The sequence below is a fragment of the Thunnus albacares genome, chromosome 14 (genome assembly GCF_914725855.1).
Source record: "Thunnus albacares chromosome 14, fThuAlb1.1, whole genome shotgun sequence".
Taxonomy (NCBI): Eukaryota; Metazoa; Chordata; class Actinopteri; order Scombriformes; family Scombridae; genus Thunnus; species Thunnus albacares.
In genome coordinates, this window is record NC_058119.1 from 2,619,592 (window position 1) to 2,642,186 (window position 22,595).

At 43.6% G+C, this 22,595-nt stretch overlaps 1 protein-coding gene across 10 annotated transcripts in view; it reads left to right on the forward strand.

The window, feature by feature from the left end:
- birc6 (baculoviral IAP repeat containing 6) overlaps window positions 1–22,595 on the forward strand; it is a 126,316-nt gene that overhangs the window by 26,503 nt on the left and 77,218 nt on the right. For 2 of the 10 annotated variants that reach the window (XM_044373371.1, XM_044373375.1), the window contains exons 18-55: window positions 30–191; window positions 299–430; window positions 538–635; window positions 738–885; window positions 1,077–1,210; window positions 1,505–1,651; window positions 1,739–1,926; window positions 3,064–3,372; window positions 4,069–4,168; window positions 4,292–4,506; window positions 4,631–4,839; window positions 5,111–5,463; window positions 5,571–5,790; window positions 5,927–6,063; window positions 6,238–6,375; window positions 7,136–7,263; window positions 7,492–7,623; window positions 8,707–8,922; window positions 9,008–9,191; window positions 10,455–10,658; window positions 11,165–11,298; window positions 12,617–12,770; window positions 12,867–12,983; window positions 13,079–13,239; window positions 13,908–14,034; window positions 14,173–14,283; window positions 15,449–15,731; window positions 15,852–16,423; window positions 16,802–16,977; window positions 17,067–17,163; window positions 17,369–17,563; window positions 17,672–17,872; window positions 18,044–18,323; window positions 18,415–18,671; window positions 19,706–19,814; window positions 20,116–20,352; window positions 21,221–22,085; window positions 22,230–22,373. In XM_044373371.1, coding sequence (XP_044229306.1) covers window positions 30–191; window positions 299–430; window positions 538–635; window positions 738–885; window positions 1,077–1,210; window positions 1,505–1,651; window positions 1,739–1,926; window positions 3,064–3,372; window positions 4,069–4,168; window positions 4,292–4,506; window positions 4,631–4,839; window positions 5,111–5,463; window positions 5,571–5,790; window positions 5,927–6,063; window positions 6,238–6,375; window positions 7,136–7,263; window positions 7,492–7,623; window positions 8,707–8,922; window positions 9,008–9,191; window positions 10,455–10,658; window positions 11,165–11,298; window positions 12,617–12,770; window positions 12,867–12,983; window positions 13,079–13,239; window positions 13,908–14,034; window positions 14,173–14,283; window positions 15,449–15,731; window positions 15,852–16,423; window positions 16,802–16,977; window positions 17,067–17,163; window positions 17,369–17,563; window positions 17,672–17,872; window positions 18,044–18,323; window positions 18,415–18,671; window positions 19,706–19,814; window positions 20,116–20,352; window positions 21,221–22,085; window positions 22,230–22,373 — 7,774 coding nt within the window. The remainder of the gene's footprint in view (window positions 1–29; window positions 192–298; window positions 431–537; window positions 636–737; window positions 886–1,076; window positions 1,211–1,504; window positions 1,652–1,738; window positions 1,927–3,063; window positions 3,373–4,068; window positions 4,169–4,291; window positions 4,507–4,630; window positions 4,840–5,110; window positions 5,464–5,570; window positions 5,791–5,926; window positions 6,064–6,237; window positions 6,376–7,135; window positions 7,264–7,491; window positions 7,624–8,706; window positions 8,923–9,007; window positions 9,192–10,454; window positions 10,659–11,164; window positions 11,299–12,616; window positions 12,771–12,866; window positions 12,984–13,078; window positions 13,240–13,907; window positions 14,035–14,172; window positions 14,284–15,448; window positions 15,732–15,851; window positions 16,424–16,801; window positions 16,978–17,066; window positions 17,164–17,368; window positions 17,564–17,671; window positions 17,873–18,043; window positions 18,324–18,414; window positions 18,672–19,705; window positions 19,815–20,115; window positions 20,353–21,220; window positions 22,086–22,229; window positions 22,374–22,595) is intronic. The other 8 variants (XM_044373376.1, XM_044373378.1, XM_044373379.1 and 5 more) reach the window with 7 other exon arrangements.

Consider the following 22,595-nt stretch of genomic DNA (forward strand, 5'->3'; position numbering starts at 1 on the left):
TTGTTTTTTTGCTCTTCTATGCTTTTCAGAGTCCAGCGTTGTGCTATGCTGCAGTTCCCAGACTTTCACGAGAAGCTTCTGGATGCACTATGCCGGCGGACAGAAGGCAGCCCGGCCACTGAGCACGCCCAGAGCCTCATCCTAGACATCCTGTGTTGGCTGGCTGGGGTTTTTACCAACGGACCCTGCAGGTAGGACTGAACCTGAAGACAGCATCATCTAGGACATCTAGTTAGCATGTTACTTCCACTTTGACGTTTTACACAGTCCAGTAATGCATCCTGTGGCTTGTTTTCAGCTTACGAGAAGGAAAGGAGGGCCTGCTGGCCAAAACCCGGACCAGGCTAACAGATATTGTGCGGATGTGTTTCTTCGAGGCTGGTCGGAGCATTGCGCATAAATGTGCTCGCTTTCTTGCACTTTGTATCAGGTAAGAAACATGTTGGAATTCAACGATGATGCTTTGATGAAGTTTTTTCTGCATTTTAGGTTTATGTGGAGATAATGATGAACGTGTTGTGTTATTTCTCACTGCAGCAATGGGAAAGGGGAACCAAGTCAGCAGGGTTTCGGTGTGAGTCTTCTGAAGGCTCTGCTAGACAATATGCCTTACTTGCCTGCGGCAGCAACAGGCGGTAAGTAACCGAGCAACATACAGCACCTTATGTCCCTCATCTCTCTTTCCTCACTCCCCAACATTCATTTTGTAACGTCTCCCTCCCCCTGTCTGCTTTCAGGCTCGGTGTTCTGGTACTTTGTGTTACTGAACTATGTGAAGGAGGAGGACTTGGCGGGCTGCAGCACTGCCTGCGCCTCCCTGCTCACAGCCATCTCTCGACAGCTGCAGGACCGCCTCACCCCACTGGAGGCACTGCTGCAGACCAGGTACTTCTCCAAATATTCAGTTCAAGAGGCGCTGCAGGCTAGTGATGCACAGCATTTCATCAGAACTTAGTATTAAGTTAATTAACTTTAACTAGTTCCACCTACACAGTCATAGACTGCTTGGTATTGTCTCATTAGGAGTTACATCCTTAATGTTTATTCCAATCCCCCTCCTGTCTGTTTCCCTGCAGGTACGGCCTGTACAGCTCTCCGTTTGACCCGGTGCTCTTTGACCTGGAGGTCAGTGGTTCCTCCTGTAAGAATGCCTTCAACAGCAGCATCGGAGTCCAGTCAGATGAGATTGACCTCTCTGACATCCTCTCAGGTATGATGTATGCACTGATTCACATCATGTTACAGCCATGTGACTCTGATGAGCTTTTAACATGTACATTGTGGAATGAAGATCAAGATACCAAAGAACTATGGGAACTGGGAGCTATGTAAAAAAGGGCTACAAATAAAGGACGTAGCACTCCAAAAACCAGTACATTTAACTTCCTCTACTATGTAATTGTGAAATGGTGAAAGGCAGGAGAGAGTTCAACATTTATTTTTAACGGAGACTCCTGATGTTTTCTTGAATGGGCTTTTGTTTTGGATGTCGTCTGTCCTGCAGGGAATGGAAAAGTGAGCAGCTGTGCAGCAGCGGAGGGCAGCTTCACAGCATTAACAGGACTCCTGGAGGTGGAGCCTTTGCACTTTACTTGTATCTCCACTAGTGACGGCACACGGGTGGAACGCGATGACGCCAGCATGTTCACTGGTAAACACGACTACTTCTTTATTTTACTTGTCTTTAGCACGAGTCACATGAACCAGTCATTGGCTGAACTCTACTCTTTGACTGCAGTGAGTACGTTCGGTGTGACCCCTGCGGTGGGCGGCCTGTCGACAGGAACGGTTGGTGAAGCTTCTACAGCTCTTAGCTCTGCGGCCCAGGTGGCGCTCCAGTCGCTGTCCCACGCCATGGTGTCGGCCGAGCAGCAGCTGCAGGTCCTGCAGGAGAAACAGCAGCAGCTGCTGAAGCTGCAGCAGCAGGTGAAAGAGCAACACAAACACACACACAGTTTCACTTTAGAGATAGTGCAAGTTTCAGGTACTTTTTGGGGTTACCGGAAGTACTGCATCTGCATACTGCATCTCTATTGGCCAGGAGCGGTTGAAAGACAAAACAAAACAAAAGATGCATGAGAAGATGTCAAAGTATCTTGACATGCATGATGATGCATCACACAGCCAAACAGTGCAGGGAAAAATTAAAAAGATGAACCAAAATTATAGAAAAACAAAGGATCATAATTTGTGCAGGGGAGGAAAAACTACGTAGTTGTTTGACAGGTTGGACTCTGTTTTAGGCCACTGGCTTGTTTGTGCAGGCCTCAGCAGTCCCCTGGATTCTAAATAAGATTAGCAACAAATAAACAGAGCTACAAATGACTTAGTTGGTCTGACTCTGGCCTTTTTAATTACATGCATCTAAAACATCCCGGTTTTTTTAAAGAAAGTGGAAACACTGGGAACCTTGTATCAAAGTCTTACAGCTTCATAGAGTTCATGTATGTACAGGTTGTTACATTCCTGCAGGGGGAAAGGGCCAATAGTGTGTTATGAGAACAACCTTTACCATGTCATAACAATGACACTGGTGCCCAGATTTGTTGAACTGATTCTCTAGTAGTGATTGGTTTTTCTGTAGTTTTTTTCTCTATTTTTCTTGTTCTCTACCTTTTTTTTCACCACCCCTAATTATGGCTCCAAGTAATGATTATTTTCTCGATCAATCGATTAGTTGTTTGGTCCATAAAATGTCAGAAAATGTTGATCACTGTTTCCCAAAGCCCAAAGTGACGTCCTCAAATGTCTTGTTTTGTCTGGACCAACAGTCCACAACCCAAAGATATATAGTTTACTGTCATAGACTAAAGAACCAGAAAATATTCACATTTAAGAAACTTGAATCAGAGAATTTGGACTTTCTTTAAAATAAAAAACGACTCAAAACAATTAATTGATTATCTAAATAGTGGTTGATTAATTGAATAGTTGCCAACTGACTGATTAATCGACTAACTAAGGAAGTGCAGATGTAGATTGTCTGGAGGTTGTTGCTGCTATAATAGCAGTGGGGTGTTTTGATCTTGTGGTTTGTGAATCCTCGCTGTGTCTGCTGAACAGAAGGCCAAGCTGGAGGCCAAGCTGCATCAGACCACCTCTGCAGCTGCCGCTGCCTCTGGTGTGGGGCCCATCCACAACTCTGTGCCTTCCAACCCCTCCTCTGCTCCGGGCTTCTTCATTCACCCCTCTGACGTCATCCCGCCGACACCTAAAACCACGCCCCTCTTCATGACTCCTCCTCTCACGCCGCCCAACGAGGCGGTGTCAGCGGCCTTCAGTGCTGAGCTGGCTCACCTGTTCCCCGGCTCCATGATGGACCCCGGGCCTGTCAACCTGGCTGCACACAAGAACACCCAAAAAGCCAAGCCGGTTAGTAACATGCAGCTTGATGCTGAGTTAATCATAGCTGGCTCCTCTCCTATAGGGTGGGTATCTACTGACAAGATAGAAGATTTTAGTTTATTTTTGTATAATAAATAGATTGTCTTTTTGCAACTCTTACAATTCTTGGTCAGTTTTCAGGTTCTGACTACTAGCATCTCAACCCTAAGAGAATCTTTAAGAGCAACTGAAACATCAAATGAATCTATATTGTAATATACATTGACCAAATGATATGGAAAACATTATTATATCATTACAGCATATAATCCCCAGATTTATACAAAAACATATTTATTTTTCCCCCCATGCTTATGTTTCTCTAAATATGAATAAGGTGTTAGTTATTATTTAGTTATTAGAATGGCTTCCAAACTAAGTAGAGTTGGTGTAATTGTTCTATACATCAGTTCAAGTGAATAATGAAAGTGTGGTTTTTATGCCAAACATGTGAACACATACAAGGAAAATACACTTAATACCTTTTTTATTAAATTCCTTCACCACAAATATGATATGAGTCTAGACAGACATGGATGTAAACTGTAACCTGACTGGTTGGTGGAGGCAGACAACCCTGAGGCCATATTTCTAGTTTTGTTCAAAAATGAGAAAATCTTTCAAGTTCCTTTTTTTTTTTTTTTTTTTTTTTTTTAATTTTCGAATGTTATCTTTTTGCCACAGAGTCCCATGGGCAGCGGTCTGGCTCTGGCCATTTCCCAGGCATCTCACTTCCTGCAGCCTCCTCCGCACCAGTCCATCATCATAGAGCGGATGCATTCTGGTATGTCATTTAGAAATATTCCATATTTATCAGCTGACTGGTGGTTGAAAATATCTACTAACACAGACTTGTATCTAGTGAAATCCAATGTTTGAAACAGTTTCTCCTATCCCTTTCTCCCAGGAGCTCGTCGCTTTGTCACGCTGGACTTCGGCCGTCCCGTCCTGCTGACCGATGCTCTGATCCCGACCTGTGGGGACCTGGCCTCTCTATCTATAGACATCTGGACGCTGGGTGAGGAGGTGGACGGCCGCAGGCTGGTGGTGGCCACCGACATCAGCACCCATTCTCTCATTCTTCACGACCTGCTGCCACCTCCTGTTTGCAGATTCATGAAGGTCTGTCTGTCTGTATTTTGCTTTGGATAGTTGCAGGACAGCCGACCTAATATTTTTAAGTTTTCAAGTAGTCTGCCACAATGATTTGAGGTTCTTATCTTTGTTTCCTTTCCACAAACCTCAGATCACTGTGATTGGTCGCTACGGCAGCACCAATGCTCGGGCGAAGATCCCGCTGGGCTTCTACTATGGCCACACATACATCTTGCCATGGGAGAGCGAACTGAAGCTGATGCACGATCCTCTGCGGGGCGAGAGCGAGGCAGCCAGTCAGCCGGATGTGGATCAGCACTTGACCATGATGGTGGCTCTGCAGGAAGACATCCAGTGCAGGTACGACAGGAAGTACATCAACTCCAGCACTTTCATATTCCAACTGCAATACCAGTTTGTTGGGTTGACTGACTTCTAATTAATGATAATAAAATCTGCTCTCTAGATTAGTCATTTCCTCAAGCATTAGTGAAAAAGAGAGATTTTTAAATGTGGCCTAAAATAGGAACAAATATACATGGGAAACTTCTTTGTGACACTGGCCATGCCGTAACATTTGGGATTTTATTTTACGGGTTGATAAAATCTGTCCTCTCCTCTTGTTGATCAGGTACAATCTAGCTTGCCATCGGCTGGAGACCCTCCTGCAGAACATCGACTTGCCGCCTCTCAACAGCGCCAACAACGCCCAGTACTTCTTACGTAAACCAGACAAGGTGGTGGAGGAGGACCAGCGCGTCTTCTCAGCCTACCAGGACTGCATCCAGCTGCAGCTGCAACTCAACCTGGCTCACCACGCCGTCCAGAGGCTGCGCGTGTCACTGGGCGCCAGCCGCAAGTCGCTCCCCACAGCCGGGGCTCCGGAGGCCCAGGAGCTGGTCCACAACTCCTCCACAGAGCAGCTGAGGACCATCATCCGCTACCTGCTGGACACACTGCTCAGCCTGCTCCACTCCAACAACGGTAAGCAGGGAACTGGACAGCTGTTTTGTTCCCTTAATAAAACCCATGGAAGATTGGAGAGCATCCTGATTCACACCTCATTCACTCATGCGTCTGTTTGTTTTCAGGCCACTCGGTGCCCTCGGTGCTCCAGAGTACCTTCCATGCCCAGGCTTGCGAGGAGCTCTTCAAACACCTTTGCATCAGCGGGACGCCTAAGATCCGTCTTCACGCCGGCCTGCTGCTGGTGCAGCTGTGTGGAGGCGAGCGCTGGTGGGGTCAGTTCCTCTCCAACGTATTGCAGGAGCTCTACAACTCTGAGCAGCTGCTCATCTTCCCCCAGGACAGGTAGGGACCATCACATTCCATACACGTGCCCCCCAAGTTCACTGCTTAATGTTGAAGATGATGAAAAAGCTTATGTGCAGGCAGTGTTGGATGCTGCAGATAGTGACTTAGTATTTTCCATCTCTCTTCATCTCAGGGTGTTCATGCTCCTGTCCTGCATCGGCCAAAGATCTCTAAGCAACAGTGGTGTGTTGGAGGGTCTCCTCAACCTCCTGGACAGTCTGCTGTCTCCACTACAGCAGCCACAAGCTGCTGCCCAGCGCAGGACTGAAGGTAAAGCAGCCATCATCAAAGTTGTAAATGTGCATTTCCAGACATTTTCTGGAGCAGAAATTACAGAAAGAGTTGTACGTCTTTGTGAATACGTACATTAACAGTTAGTCATTTGGCAAATGCTTTTGTCCAAAGCAATGTACACATGAGTTTGGTTATGTGTGTGTTTTCCAGGTGTTTTGGATATCCCCATGATCAGCTGGGTGGTGATGTTGGTTTCTAGACTGTTGGACTATGTAGCCAGTATAGAAGATGAAGCCTCAGGTGGGAAGAAGCACCTTGGAGGAAAAGAGCGGGAGAGAAGTTTTACAGGTACATGAACTGCATAACTGTCCTTAAAACTTCATGATTTAACTTTAACCATTACTTTCATTATTGATTCATCTGTTGATTATTTTCTCGATTAATCGATTAGTTGTTGGGTCCATAAAATGACAGAAAATGGTGAAAAATGTTGCTCACTGTTTCCCAGAGCCCATGGTGATGTCTTGAAATGTCTTGTTTTGTCCACAACAGTCCAAAGATATTCACTTTACTCTCATAGAGGACTAAAGAAACCAGAAAATACATTTGAGAAGCTGGAACCAGAGAATTTGGACTTTTTTTTTTCATAAAAAATGACTCAACCCGATTAATCAGTCATCAAAATAGTTGGCAACTAATTTAATAGTTGGCAATTAATGGATTAATCGTTGCAGCTCTACCTACAATGTACATGTTTCGTTCCACAACAGCTTTACTTTCTGAAGTTGTAAAGTCCAAAGAACAGGAAAAAAATGTAACGTCATTGACAAATGATTGATCACCATTTTATATCTAATGCTGCTCGGATCTCATTTGGGTTGTAGGAGAGTTGGCTTGAGTAGGCTCTTATTGTAAGACTTTGATACAATACACGTTTTTTCAAAGCACTCATAACACACTCTTCCTCAGCTGCTTCCAGCAATGTACTACAGCTCTTAGCAAACACATCACATTTTCTTCCAAAATGTAAATTTTAGTCCAGCACTTGGTGTGTTTGTGATTGTATGCGTGATTTAACTCTGTTTTTTTGGGGGGATCTATCTTCCAGGAATTCAGTGGAGCTTCATCAATAACAGCCTTCAGTCTCAGAACTCCAGCAGGTCAGCTAAAGGCAGCAGCAGCCTGGATAGACTCTACTCCCGCAAGATCCGCAAGCAGCTCGTCCACCACAAGCAGGTAAATGTGTCTCACTCCAACACCAACACACCTTTTAAACCCACACTCACAAATGTGTGTTTTGAACAGCCAAATACAGTCATTTTTAAATATAAAAATATATGATAATGTACATACAAGTCTGTTAGATCTGTGTTTGACTCCTTTGCACCTCTCATGAAGCTGCAGCATGAGATGGGTTGTCTGCTTTTTGCAGTGCGTATGTTTATCGTGCCCTTTTTATTGTAGCAGTTAAATCTATTGAAAGCAAAACAGAAAGCTTTGGTGGAGCAGATCGAGAAGGAGAAGATCCAAAGCAACAAAGGCTCCTCCTACAAACTGCTGGTGGAGCAGGCCAAGCTCAAACAAGCCACATCAAAGGTGAGCAGCTCATCATTTACTGCTGCACAGAGCTCATAGCGCACTAATGACTGTATTAGTTCATATTCACTACTCTCATCAAGCTGGTTTCCAGCAGCATCAGGCAGCTGTTAGAACTGACAGTACATTACCTGCCCAGCACCAAACAGCAGACAAGAGTTAGAGACCAGCTAGTGGAGCCAGATGTTTTTCTCAGGAGTTGGTGGAGACCAAAACAGAGCTAACATGTGGACACAAACACAACTCCAGATAAATGCTAATGTTCTTCTGTGTCTGTTGAGTGTTTGCTAACACATTTATCACAGAGTTTTTGTATGATGATATTATATTAGGGTTTTGTTTACAGCTGGTTGTACTGCCCCCAAGTGGCAAAAAAACAAACTATTATTTCAGCTTTATGATGAATTATTTTATTACCCAGACTGTCAATTTCATTTACAACTACTTTCTGGTGTCATTTTTATTTACCATACCTTATTTAAGTAAGATACACAGTTAACAGTACAATTCACCGACAGCTATAATTAACATTTTACATATGTTAAAGGAATAGTTCGGAAAATTCATTCCCATTCTTGCCAAGAGTGAGATGAGAGGAGTGACATCACTGTCATGTCTGTGTGTTAGCTATGGAGCTGCAGCTGTGACTCCTCCATTCTTGATGCTATGATAAGTTAATGGACAGCTCCAGCAGTAATGCAGACACATGAGAGTGGTGTTGACCTTCACGTATAGCTCTTGACAAGAGCAAGCAAGTTTCCTTAAATGTCTTATGTCTTCATTGATGTTTGTGGGATCATAAAAAATTCAGTGTTATCACAATTTGTTGCTTTTGTATACTTTATAAAAGTAATTATTTGATGGTTTGTATATATTAAACTACCACTGGTTTCATCACATGAATCAATAATGCACATACTTGTCTTTATAGCTGTTCAATAATAATACAATACTAACAAGAATGTAAATTGAGTGGGACATGGATTTAAAGTGGGGCTGGTTTGGAGAAAAATCTGTATAGCTCCTTTAATGAAATCTATTGATGTGTCATAATTCTATGTTTGTCCTCCCTCCCTCTCTCAGCACTTTAAAGACCTGATCCGTCTGCGACGGACGGCAGAATGGCCCCGCTCCACACTGGACACAGAGTCCACAACAGCCAAAGAAGCCCCAGAAGTGGAGCCCCTGCCCTTCACACTGTCTCATGAGCGCTGCATCTCTGTGGTGCAGAAGTTAGCCCTCTTCCTCCTCTCCATGGACTTCACCTGCCACGCTGACCTGCTGCTCTTCGTCTGCAAGGTATTCATCTCACAGTTATATATGGACTCCTTCAGCTGAGTAATCCGTACATATCCGTAAATACATCTTCTTGTTGCCCCCTCAGGTCCTTGCTAGGATAGCCAACGCCACCAGACCCACAATCCACCTGTGTGAGGTGGTTTCTGAGCAGCAGCTGGAGCGCCTGCTGCTGCTACTAGTGGGGACGGACTTCAACCGGGGAGACATCTCCTGGGGTGGCGCCTGGGCACAATATTCCCTCACATGTATGCTGCAGGACATCCTGGCAGGTGTGTTTAGTTTGCTCGTGGTTAGGATCAGGCTTTAGAGGAGCATATTCTACTGAAACTTGTCTTCTTTATCTTTTTGACGGAAAAAAGCTTGATAGAGGAAATTACATTGGTCTGGTCATGCATGATTTACAGAGAGTTTTATACTGTTGTCAAACAGTGTGTTTACATGCACTTCACTAACTGGATTACAGTCGGCTTTCTCCACTAAGCTGATTTCTGAACTGTCACATCAATGAATTGAACTGTAATTGGGGTAGAGGATTAGAGAAATCTGATATCCCCAAGTAGATTTCTCCTGAGGAATACAGATTTCTCTGCCATGTCTACATGTAAAGTACTCATGTGCATGACAAAAAACTGCAGAAAGGAGAGATCATTATATGGAGAGATGCATCCTCGTATTTAAAATAAGTCTGCACAGTCCAACCAAAAGGGAAACCAACTCATAGTTGCCTGAATAAGTTGTAACATTTGACTGATGATGATTGATTGTACAGTTCAAATCAGTAAGCCAGGCTTCTAAAATCAGGTCGGGGGTAAGAGAGAAATCTGGTTACTGATCTATATCTATATACTGATGTATGTGCAGATTTACAGTAACCAGGTTACCACAGTGCATGTAAACGTGCTGAAAGTTATGGTGTACATACATGAACTGGAATTCTCAATTTCTTTCACATATCTTATTTTTGAGTTAAAACAATTAGTTGATTATAAATTGTTTGACCGACAGAAATTGAACATGTAAATATTTTAGTAATGTGTAAGCAATTATTCAATAAAAAAGGCAATCATTTGATGGTTCCAGCTGTTGGACATTCATAACAAACAATTTGAAGATATCACCTGAGCTTTTTAATATTTTCTAATGTTTCACAGACCAAGACATGAATCTATTAATTTGAGATAACAATTGATAAAGAAATGAATCGTTACTTGTAGCTCTAACTTAATTAGCTCTTTTTTTCTTAAATATTTGCTATGCCAGCTGTTATTTTGCAAGCTTGTGTCGTATGCAGATGATTCTGCATACATCTGGGAAGTATATCAGTGACGTCGGTCAGTTTTGGTATTTAGAATTCTATTGTGTACTTTAATGTCATTTTTACATCACATGTTTTGTGTCTTTAAACATCTCGGGACCATGCTGGAAATGAGTGTCTCTTGAATCGGAGTGGTTTTGTAGATTCATAATTATATCTGATTGTATCTATAGACCTGTTAATCCAGAACAAGTGTAAACTTTGTGATCTATCTCAGGTGAACTGCTGTCTCCGGGCTCTCTGGACGGCATGGATGAAGTGGCGGTGGGTGAGGAGGCCGGGGCCTTGTCCTCCTCTGCGGGGGTGGATTCGGACGACTCCCTGCCCCAGCCGGCACCCATCCCTCTGGTAGAGAGCATTGACGAGGCCCTGGTGCCTGATATCATCGCAGGTACTACAGGGACCTCCTCAGTATTCCAAAGTGCGTGGGTAGCCCCGTCCATTCTCCACACCTCCCACAAACACCACACTGATGTTGATATGAACCCACACTTTGTATCACAGCAATATTTATTATTTGTCTGGTAAAATGTTCTTCTTTTTTTGTTCATAGATGCATGTTTACTGTTTTCTCGACAGAATGGTTGTATGTATATTATTATTGTATTAGTTCTGCCTGCAGGAGTGGGAGTTCAGACATGTAGATTCAGAGCCATTGTGGGGAGTTTGAAGTAGAAGTGTCATTATGACGCTTGCATTATTTTAGTGTATAGTTAATAATATGTGTGATGATATAAAGGGAAAGAGTGAATTGGGTCATTCCTGTGTCTTGTGCCTGGACTCTCCCTCCGCTTTAGGAGTTTAGGAGCTAACAGCTTGATCGGCATTAAAATTGCCCAGTAACGTGCTAAAGAAAGACTTTTCTTGCTTGTATGTTTTGGTAGTGTGCTTGCTTGGCAATATTAAAGCTGTTTTCATTATCCAAAGGTGCTCCACCTCTGTCATCTTTGGAAAAAGATAAAGACATAGACTTTGACTTGCTACAAGACCTGATGGATGTTGATATTGATCCTTTAGATATTGATTTGGAAAAAGATCCTCTCGCTGCCAAAGTGTTTAAGGTAGGTTGATGATGACGTTCTTCTGTTATTCTCTCTGTCATGACTTTGTAATGGGTTGTGCATTGATGTAATGACTCTGCAGCTGCTTTAGAAGCTTCAATAAACGGCCATGTAGCTACACCTGCAATGCAGTATTAGAACAGCTGAGAGAGTAAAGTCATTGGTCAGTATAATAGAAGAGAATCAACAAGAATTCAATCTCAATATAGTCATGTTTAAAAAGAAAAAAATATAACATTTCAAGAATTAAGTTGTAATTTTATGAGAAAATGGTAATGTGAGATAATTAAAGTGAAAATATTTCAACAATTCATATTTTTCACTTTCACAGGAAAGTTTCAGTTTTGTAATTTTACTGGAAACAGTCTTAATATTATGAGATGAAAACATGATAAATAGTTCAAATATAATATAATTTTAACACTCGATGAAAGATTTGGATGTTTATGTGAAATTATTATTATTGTTGAAATTTTCCCCCATAAAATGGAATAATTATTTTTGGTATAACTCTTGTAAAATTACAACTTCATCTCATAAATTCCACTTTTTTCATAACATATCACAACCTCCTAATCATTAAGTTTGATGTTAGTGACTCATTAAATCCTTCAATTTGTGTTATCTGTTTGGTATAATAAAAGTAATAGGCCAACTTAGAGTTTCTGTTAGCCTGCATGTGTTCTACATACTTTATTTTTGACATTTTTAGACTAAAAATGTAACTAAAAATGAATTAGTTACAAATAATTTTTTTTAGTCAAATTGGTGCTATAGGCCTCTGGTTGTACCCTAAATGGAAGATACACATATCTGTCTATCATTAATAAGCCTTTGATATTTAAACAAAATGATTTTCCCTGAAACCTGCCCTATAGCTTCCTGCAGTTTCTTTAAACTAACTGTAGAATTATAAATCATTCACTTGAACCCTGTACTTAAATGTTCTTTTGCTCAAAGTCAACACTCATTTGTGAACTATTGTTAGCAGCAGAGAGAGAACACAAGCTAACAGTGCACCAGGAGCTTTACATTCACGTTACTGTGCAAAGTTGACCAACTTGCAAGCTGCCTAGTTTGTTAGCTAAGTGAACTGAAGCGTCACAGAAACTAAACTTGAGAATTACTGTATGAGGACATTGTAAAGGTAAAGTGATTTCTCTGCTTTATTTTGACTAGTTTTGAATTGATGTAATGATGAAATGTAGCTTAAGTTGAGACACATTTTACTTTGGGATCTGAAACTTTATCTGTTGACAGACTGTTATTATTCTTGTCCTCATGTTTCTCATCCTCTCCTTCTCACATCTGTTCTCAGCCTATAAGCAGCACCTGGTATGACTACTGGGGCGCTGACTATGGAACATATGGGTACAACCCTTACATTGGAGGAGTTGGGATCCCAGTGTCCAAACCTCCAGTTGCTGCTGAAAAGCCCGGGTCACAGGGTCTGTCAGTGTCCGTGTCACAGGGTAAGCACAGGCTGGATTTTGCCTGAACAATATATATTTCTCTCCAGTCTTGACCTCTCTAGATGACCTTTGGTGTTCTGCCTCTGTGTTTGACAGCACTGGACGCCCGGCTAGAGGTGGGTCTGGAGCAGCAGGCTGAACTCATGCTCAAAATGATGGCAACTCTACAAGCTGACTCCATCCTACAGGCCCTCACTTCAAGCTCATCCACAGGTAACCACAGAATATCGCAGAAAGTAAGAAATGGTCATTTTAAAAAAAAATTCTTCTTAGTAAGTGACAAAATATATATGAATGTGTGCTTCCAGTGAGCCAGGCCACAAATGGGACGGATGACTCCCTGCTGAGGGCTCTCCATGGAGGAGGCTCTCCTCCAGGCAGCAGCCTGATGGTCCAGCCTTCCTCCATCCCCATGCTGAGTGCCTGCTTCAACAAGCTCTTCTCCATGCTGCAGGTCCACCACGTACAGGTCAGCACACGCTCTGTTGGAAACTACAATTCAGCACCTTCAAATATTCAGCAGTTTTCTTGCCACAAATCCTGGATTGGATTGAGGTCTGCACTCCTGACTTGGCCACTCCAGGACATTTTTGTTTTGAAGCTAATCCTGTTTCACATTTAGAATTTAGGACTTTAAATGCCATAAAAATACATGTTATTTTCTAAACAATGGTAAATATTTCTATGGAATTTAGCTTAAGTTTCAGTAGACTGTAAATCAACAACACCACACCATGCTGTGCTGTTATCAGCTGCTCCACCTAAAGTCTTCAACTTGGGAAGAAAATGGAAAGCAAAATTCACAAGCCTCTGCACCATGGAATCACTTTCACTAAACACTTGCTTTCATTAAATCCTCTCGTTCAGTGAATTTCCACTTTTACAATTTCAAGTGTTGCAGATTTTTATGAAAATATTTAGATTTGATTACAAAGCAGCAGAGTCACCTGCAGAGGTCACACAAATGCTGTACATTAATCCCAAAGTCTGGGTCCTAAGAAGCTTCATACCAAGGTTTTGATGCTGAATAACCTGCACATTTACTGGAGATTCACTCATTCGTCACTGTAAACTCAACTCGGTGCATATAAAGTCTTAACAGAAAGCAAAGTGAACTGATTTTTTTTTTCTTCTCAGCTGGAGTCTCTGCTGCAGCTGTGGCTAACACTCAGTCTCAACACATGCTCTGGTGGCAGTGAAGAGAGCGGATCGGACATCTTCCTGTTCAATGCCAGCAGAGTGCCCACCATCCCACTCAACCAAGGTCAGGACTCCACCACACTGTCTCTCCTTCTTACCACCTGTTATGTAGAACTGTAGAGTCTTGAGTGTACAAGGCCAAAGAGTTTTTTTTAGTTGAGTTATTTAAATGTATCTCTTCTGTCTGTTTGTGTGTGTCCAGCATCCATCAGCAGTTTCCTCACCGTGCTGGCGTGGTACCCCAACACCTCCCTGAGAACGTGGTGCCTGGTGCTGCACTCTCTCACCCTGATGACAAACATGCCAGCCTGTGGTCAGTACTCTACTATCACTGGTTTTGTTCAGTGTGTCATCAACACCCTTAAAAAGTGGAAGAACCCAGTCAGATAGTCACACTTCAGAGAGAACTCCTAAACTAAGCTAAAGGACTGGGTGGATGACATCATGTTTCATGAAAAAAGTAATTAAACTTAAGTCATGAGGCCTCATGCTAACCCTTAATCTCTTACTTTTTCTGTGAAGTTTGTTCATACAACAAGTCAGTTTCACTAAACTCTCTTAAATGACTGAACTTCATAAATTGTCCATTTCAACTTGACGAATGCCGCCTGTTCATGAGGTGTGTGTTTGTGAGATTTGATCATTAGCATAATTGACACCCTCAAACTACTTCATATAGCAACCTTATGCTTAACCCAAGAGTGAGAAGAAGAATTTCACACTGCAGAGCATCAGGACCTGCTGACAAAAACATTTATCAGTGTTTAATCAGTGCATTTATCAGGAGTTATATTAGGGGATGCAAAACAATTAGAAAATATTAATACAGCTGCCTCTGTCTACTGTCTGATTTAGGATTTCTGGTTTTAGAACTAAACTGCTTTGTGAATCATGCTTAAACCAAAACATTGAAGGAGTTCTAAAGTTACGGCTGATAGCTCCATTATTGTAAGAAGTTTTTCCTAACTTTTAGCCTGAAGACGTGTGTCTCCTGAATTCAGTCCCAGATTCACATAATTCTCACAGAAATGTCCATGTTTTCTTATTGGTTGTTTTAAAGGTTTGATTTGCTACATCGTAGCTTATGAATGTGGTGTTTTTCTGCATTCAGTTCTTAAAATTTGGATGTCAGAGCATCCTTGAATGTACCATCAAGGTGGATTGATGAGCAAAATACCCCCTGCTCAAAAATACACTACAAGACAATAATATACAGTAACTTGGACAACTGTGATGACTATGTCAGTCAAGTTTTAGGTCTTTTCAGTTTGTACTACAGTAATTGGAAAGAGCCTCATGTAGGATAAGAATTAAATCAAAAAACCAAGAACTTGTTTTTGAAAGTGGTCAAACAACGCAACAAAATGTGGAAGGTGAAAGTTGAAGGATCTGAATGCTTCACAGTATGTTTTTTCCCCTTATAATTCTACAATTCTCTGGAGTTGAATGATTTCTATAAAACCTGCCTTAACTTCCAGTCTCCAGCAACGGGATGAGCACTCAGGAAAGCACAGCACAGCAGATGGTGTGTGACCCCACCCTGGTTCATGTCCTGGTGCGCTTCCTGTCCGGCAGCAGCACCAATGGAACAAGCCAGCACAGCTCTCAGGTGGGACCCACCGCCACTCAGGCCATGCACGAGTTTTTGAGCCGCCTGCAGGTCCACCTGTCCTCCACCTGTCCACAGATGTTCAGCGAGTTCCTGCTCAAACTCATGCACATCCTGTCTACTGAGAGGTATGCTGTCACTTCTTGGAAAAGGTATTTTCCATCAATGTTTGCATGTTAGAGTGTAATCAGTCATTTTCACAATATTCACAACATGAGAAATGTAAGTAGATGTACTTAGAGTGGAACTAATGGTTCGTCCTGACCTTTCAGGGGTCCGTTCCAGTCAGGCCAGGGGCCGCTGGATGCCCAGGTGAAGCTGCTGGAGTTTACTCTAGAGCAAAACTTTGAGGTGGTGTCAGTGGCAACCATCTCCTCCGTCATCGAGTCCATCACATTCTTGGTTCACCACTACATCACCTGCTCTGACAAGCTGGTTTCACGAAGCGGTTCAGACAGCTCTGTGGGCGCCCGGGCTTGTTTCGGCGGTCTGTTTGCCAACATCATCCGGCCAGGAGACGCAAAAGCTGTCTGTGGCGAGACCACACGGGACCAGTTGATGTTTGACCTTCTCAAGCTGGTCAATGTGCTGGTGCAGCTGCCTCTGTCCGGAGACAGAGAATACAGCGGACGGCTGCCGCCGGCCGGCAGCGGAGCAGCTGATAGCAGCGTGTCGGACGAGGAGAAAGTCTGTGGCAGCAAGGAAAGCGTGGCTGGAGGATCCACGTCCAGTCAGGGTCCTCCTGCAGGTGTGGCTGACCTGGTGCTAGCCAACCAGCAGATAATGAGCCAGATCTTGTCTGCACTGGGCCAGTGCAACAGCAGTGCCATGGCTATGATCATAGGTAAGATGAACCCACAGAGATATCACTGTTGTCAGATGTGTCGGGCATTTCAGCGTTTTTTTGCTCATCGTTTTGATTTTCCGCCTACAACTTTACATTTCTTGTTCACTCTCTCAGTCAAGTTAGCACCTAGCCGGTAAACACAGAGAAGCATTTAGCAGTTAAAGAGCGAGATATTTTTCTCAGGAGTTGGTAGACATCAGAAAAAGAGTGATCATTGTACTTCATCAGGTGAACACAAACACAACTCCAAACGAATGCTAAAATAGGCAACAGTTTGCTAACATGCTCAGCAAAGCAAGAGAAACTTGAAAAGGTTGATAATAATATGAGCTACATCCCGCCTGCTGCAAGCTGACGGTCCTCTCCGTTCTTCAGGAGCCAGCGGTCTCCACCTGACCAAACATGAGAACTTCCACGGCGGCCTGGATGCCATCTCAGTGGGTGACGGCCTCTTCACCATCCTCACCACCCTCAGCAAGAGGGCCACCTCTGTCCAGGTCATGTTACAGCCCATCCTCACATACATGGCCTGTGGATACATGGGCCGACAGGTGAGCATGACTGACGCTGTAGTGATTAGATATGACAATACCTCTCGGAACAAATTGTGAACACATGTTTTTAATGTTACATTTTGTAGGGGTCTCTTTCCACCTGTCAGCTGTCAGAGCCTCTTCTCTGGTTCATCCTCCGAGTGTTGGACACCAGTGAGGCTCTCAAGGCCTTCCATGACATGGGTGGGTGTATACACAAAACTTCATTGTGCTTCTTAACCTCAACTTCAGTTACCCCAACCTTCAATCTAAGTGACAAAAGTTTAACTGGCTGCATATTTGTCTGGGATTGATCTTGGTCTAGCTCTACCATGTTGTGGGAGATTTTATTTATAGCTGTGGTTCTTAAAGATATGCAGGTTCATATATCTTCCTTGTCCCTAACCAGGTGGTGTACAGTTGATATGTAACAACATGGTGACCAGCACACGGGCAATTGTGAACACAGCACGCAGCATGGTGTCCACCATCATGAAGTTCTTAGATTCAGGTCCTGGAAAGGCAGCAGATGGGAACCTCAAAGCCCGAGTGATGACCTCAGAGCCAGACAACGCAGAGGGACTCCACAACTTCGCCCCTTTAGGTGTTTTCAGTTACTTTGGAATTTGTTACTTACTTTTGGACAGTATTGATCCATTAATCACCTTTTTTTTTTTTTTGGATTCTAAATGATGTCTTCTGCTCTTCACAGGCACCATCACATCCAGCAGCCCCACAGCGCAACCAGCAGAGGTCCTCCTCCAAGCCACACCACCCCACCGCCGGGCCCGTTCAGCAGCCTGGTCCTACATCTTCCTACCAGAGGAGGCCTGGTGTGATCTCACCATCCACCTTCCTGCCGCCGTGCTGTTGAAGGAGCTCCACATCCAGCCACACCTCGCTTCTCTAGCCAGTCAGTAGCACCCAACTGATTCACAGAAATAAATTCAAAAATATATAGTTTGAAGTGTTTTGGAAAGTGTAATTTAACTTCAAATATTACATTTGCAACAAACAAAAGTTTTTCCTTCTCACTTGGATGAAAACTCAGCAGCGATTTCTCTTTCTCCCTCCTGCCAACCAGCCTGCCCATCCTCTGTGTCGGTGGAGATCAGCGCTGACGGGGTCAACATGTTGCCGCTCTCCACACCAGTCATCACCAGCGGCCTGACATACATAAAGATCCAGCTGGTGAAGGCAGAGGTTGCATCGGCTGTTTGTCTGAGGCTGCACCGGCCCCGTGATGCCAGCACCCTGGGACTGTCCCAGATCAAACTCTTGGGCCTAACAGCATTCGGTAACACCTCCTCCGCAACCGTCAACAACCCCTTCCTGCCATCTGAGGACCAGGTCTCAAAAACCAGGTACCAAAAATTGATCCTGGATTGAGAGAATGTCTGTTTTTGTTAGTGGTGTGTGTGTGTGTGTTGTAACCTTTTCCTTCTTCCTGTTCAGCATCGGGTGGCTGCGTCTCCTTCACCATTGCCTGACCCACGTCAGTGACCTAGAGGCCATGATGGCCAGTGCTGCAGCACCGACTGCCAACCTGCTGCAGACCTGTGCCGCGCTGCTCATGTCACCTTACTGTGGCATGCACTCGCCCAACATAGAGGCTGTTCTGGTCAAGATTGGCCTGCAGTCCACTCGCATCGGACTCAAACTCATTGACATTCTGCTGAGGAACTGTGCCGCCTCTGGCACCGACCCTGCCAGTGAGTCACACACAGCTGCTCAGTGTTAATCACAGGCAGTGAATCCACAGGTCCTAAAATCTTAAACTCTCCAGATTTATGGCCTGAAGAGGTCCTTAAATTAGGCTGTTAGACTTTGAAAGACTTAGACAAGACTGTATTTCACATGTTTTGTCCTGCCAGGTAGTAAGGTTTATACCAAAAGGCCCCACAAACAATTTGAATAGTGGGTTATGGTTTATTTTATTGGCCTGTCATTTTCCAAACATTTCCTGGGAAGTAATTTGTAACCAGAGAAAATGTTCAATTTCTACTCTTTGAATGAATGAATTCTGTTTAACTGACAGTGTAACTGTAGTGTAAGAGTCTTTTAGTCAGTGCACAGCAGGTCAGCTGAACATGCAAAAATGTGTAACATGGAATATAATGTTTCAAATAATAATAGGAAACCAAATTACATTAACATAATATTAAGAAATGAACCAAAAAGTGACAAAATAATCCTGTATGCTGTGCTAACATAAAGGGCATTAATGTAAGCGGTCTGCATGGGTCTAAAACTGAGAGCCAGACCTGTCCTGTACCTGCGTCTTTAGGACCCGATCTGCCTGAACCTGACTGGTGCTACTACATTTGAGTACCAAACCTGACCCAAGATCTGTATTTTTTCTTTATATTATCCATTTCTGACTATTAGCTTGCCAGGCTAATGCTTGCATTGGCTGTCTCTTTTCCTCTACCCAATAGGTAATGACATACATGCATGCAGATGACTGGCACAGTCAGAAAGAGAAAAAATTTGGGCAGTTTGGTTTCATGTTTGGCTGGACTTCGGACTTGGTTTTTTTCACATGTAATATCACTCAAGTGTCGTTCCCCACCAAACAAACCAAGCACTTACCTATACCAAAGGTATCTGCCAAATAAATGTAATGTAATGGGTCTGGTAGCAGAACTCTGTACATTTACAGGAAAATGTCTAAAAATGATCTGAAAAATCTACCATGTGTTGGTGGTTCAGAGGCTTATTTTAGTCTGTGTTCTTGTCTTTGTAGACTTGAACAGTCCTCTACTGTTTGGCCGATTAAACGGCCTCTCCTCAGACTCCACCATAGACATTCTGTACCAGCTGGGCACCACACAGGACTCAGGAACCAAAGACAGGTATGTGAAACATTCCATTTTTATCTTGACTCAAGCTGTCCTTACACCTTCCCCTATAAGATTAACACCCAATGAGAAACTGTTTTCTATCAAGGTGATATTCCAGACAGACTCATAAGATGATAGTAAAAAGTGTCCTCATACTCTCCTTGTCATCTTTTACTGTCACACACTCTTGTTTGTTGCATATAAATTCCACTGTGACGCAGCTCACACTGAGGGACTGTGGAGATGATTGAGTGTTTTCCAAACCTTGTCCAGACTTATTTATCAAAGCATGCTGTGAATTTTAACCCTCCAGGATCCAGGCTCTTCTCCAGTGGGTCCATGACTCTTCAAGGGTTGCAGCCCACAAGATGAGCGGTCCTATGGGATACACCGCTAGCGGTGGTATCTCTTCCTCTGCTTCATCGAGGGAGTACGGCCTCCTCATGCCTTCACCTTCCCACCTCCACTGTGTGGCAGCCATCCTGTGGCATAGCTACGAACTGCCTGTTGACTATGACCTCCCTGCGCTGCTCAACAGAGAGCTCTTTGAGTCAGTCACTGTCTTTTTCCATATTGTTAAGACCATACATGTTAAACATGACTTTCATTAACCATGAGAAACTTACTGGGCTAACTGATGCAACTTTATTTCATCCAATCTAGACTAAAAAGATTTCATGACTAGGATTGAATGTCTTGTGATTTCAAAATGATAACTTTGAAATATATCACTTGACCTAAATACAGTTTTAAGTTAAGTTTGTGTTTACATTTATAAAAACAGAATTTGGTAAATAATCATAAAATTATGTTTGTTACATGAGAATATGATATTTGGTATTGTGGCTAAAATCTTTAGTAGGACAATTCCCCTTAAAAGTTTAGATATTTGATATCTTCTCACCACTTTTAATATGTCCAAGTGGTCTTGATGTTATTACTGCAAAACAATCTCACGTGCAGCCCTTCCAGCATGTAGATTCAGTGATTTGAGGCACTCTTCTTGGATGTTGAGTTGTAACATTAGTAGTTAAATGGTAGTAGCTGTTGAATAGCGCTCTGCTCTCTTGATTTTGGGGACTGCGGGTCTGATTAAACAAGTTGTTGAAACACCGGCGTAGTTTTCAGTTTGCAGGTGAAAAGTGGAGACAGTCATTTTACTGCAATGATGTTGTACATGCAAAAGTCCACAGTATATGAACAAACATATACATACTATAGGGGCTCCCACAATATTACTGTTATTTGATAATGAATATAATGTGTGGATGTGCTCCCTATCATTATATTATATTATATTACGTACCATGAACATGTCTGAATATACATTCACAATATCAACATCCAGCAGCCTTTTGAAGACTAACAACATAGATTCATGATTGATTATTAATTGCATTCATTTTCCTTCACTGCAGACTGCTGTTCAACTGGTCCATGTCGTTGCCGTGCAACATTGTGCTGAAGAAGGCCGTGGACAGCCTGCTGTGCTCCATGTGCCACATCCACCCCAGCTACTTCTCCCTGCTCATGTCCTGGATGGGGATAGTCTCAGGGCCCAGCGCCAGTCACTCTCAAGCCCAGCACCGCCGCCTCGCCATGACCGATGACGGTAAAAAGCAGCACGACGCCAACACCAACGCCGCAGGTCTTACAGACGACTCTAAGCACGCAAGACCTCCCATTAACCTGTCAGAGTCCCAGTTAACCACACTGGCAGCTGCCTCCCAGTCTCCAGGAGCGATAGAGCAGCTGCTGGACTCAGGCTTACCCTCACTGCTGGTTCGCAGCCTGACCCAGTTCTGTGTCGGCCTCCTGGCCAGCGCCGACCTCCCTCTGCCCGCCGCCGCCGACAGACGTCACCACCATCACCACTACCACTCATCTTCCTCATCCTCACACAGCCGGCCACCCCTGGCTGCAGAGCTGGCTGCTCCGGTGCTGCGTTTCCTCACAGAAGTAGGCAACAGTAATGCCATGAAAGACTGGTTAGGAGGACCAGAGGTCAACCCGCTGTGGACAGCACTGCTCTTCCTGCTGTGCCACTCCAGTGCCAGTGCCAGTGCCGGGGCCAACGCAGGCTGTCAGCCTCTGGCCTCTGGTTCTGCTGCAGGGGCCCCTCCATCCCAGCCTCAGCCCTCAGGGTCTCGGTTCTCCTTGGCGTCTACTGGGCAGGCAGGAGGACTCACCACCCAGCAGAGGACAGCTCTGGAGAACGCCACTGTGGCCTTCTTTCTCCAGTGTATCTCCTGCCACCCTAACAACCAGCGGCTCATGGCACAGGTCTGCATAGACTATGACACTATTAGTCATGCTTTGAAAATGTGACAGATAATTAAGGTCTTACTGGTATGAATGACAAAAGGTTTTCAAAAATGTAATCATTAGTCTCTTGATTGATTTTAAGACTGTGTTGTCTTGCTGCAGGTTCTATGTGAGCTCTTCCAGTCTGCACCCCAGCGAGGCAACGTGCCGATCTCTGGAAACATCTCAGGCTTCATTCGAAGGCTTTTCCTACAGCTCATGCTGGAGGATGAGAAGGTCACAGTCTTCCTACAGTCTCCCTGCCCGGTGGGTAGCTCTCTGTTGTTGAACATTCGCTGCCTCATAAGAAAAATACTGTGTGTTTCATCAATTCCATATTAGTTTTAAAACATTAGATGAACATTATAACCTTCAGAAAGGTAGGAACTATTTTATAAAACTGTACCATCAGAAAGTCCAGTTTAGACTTTTCACTATCAATGACTCACAATTATTTATGATAAAACATGATGTTGTTTAAATGGCACC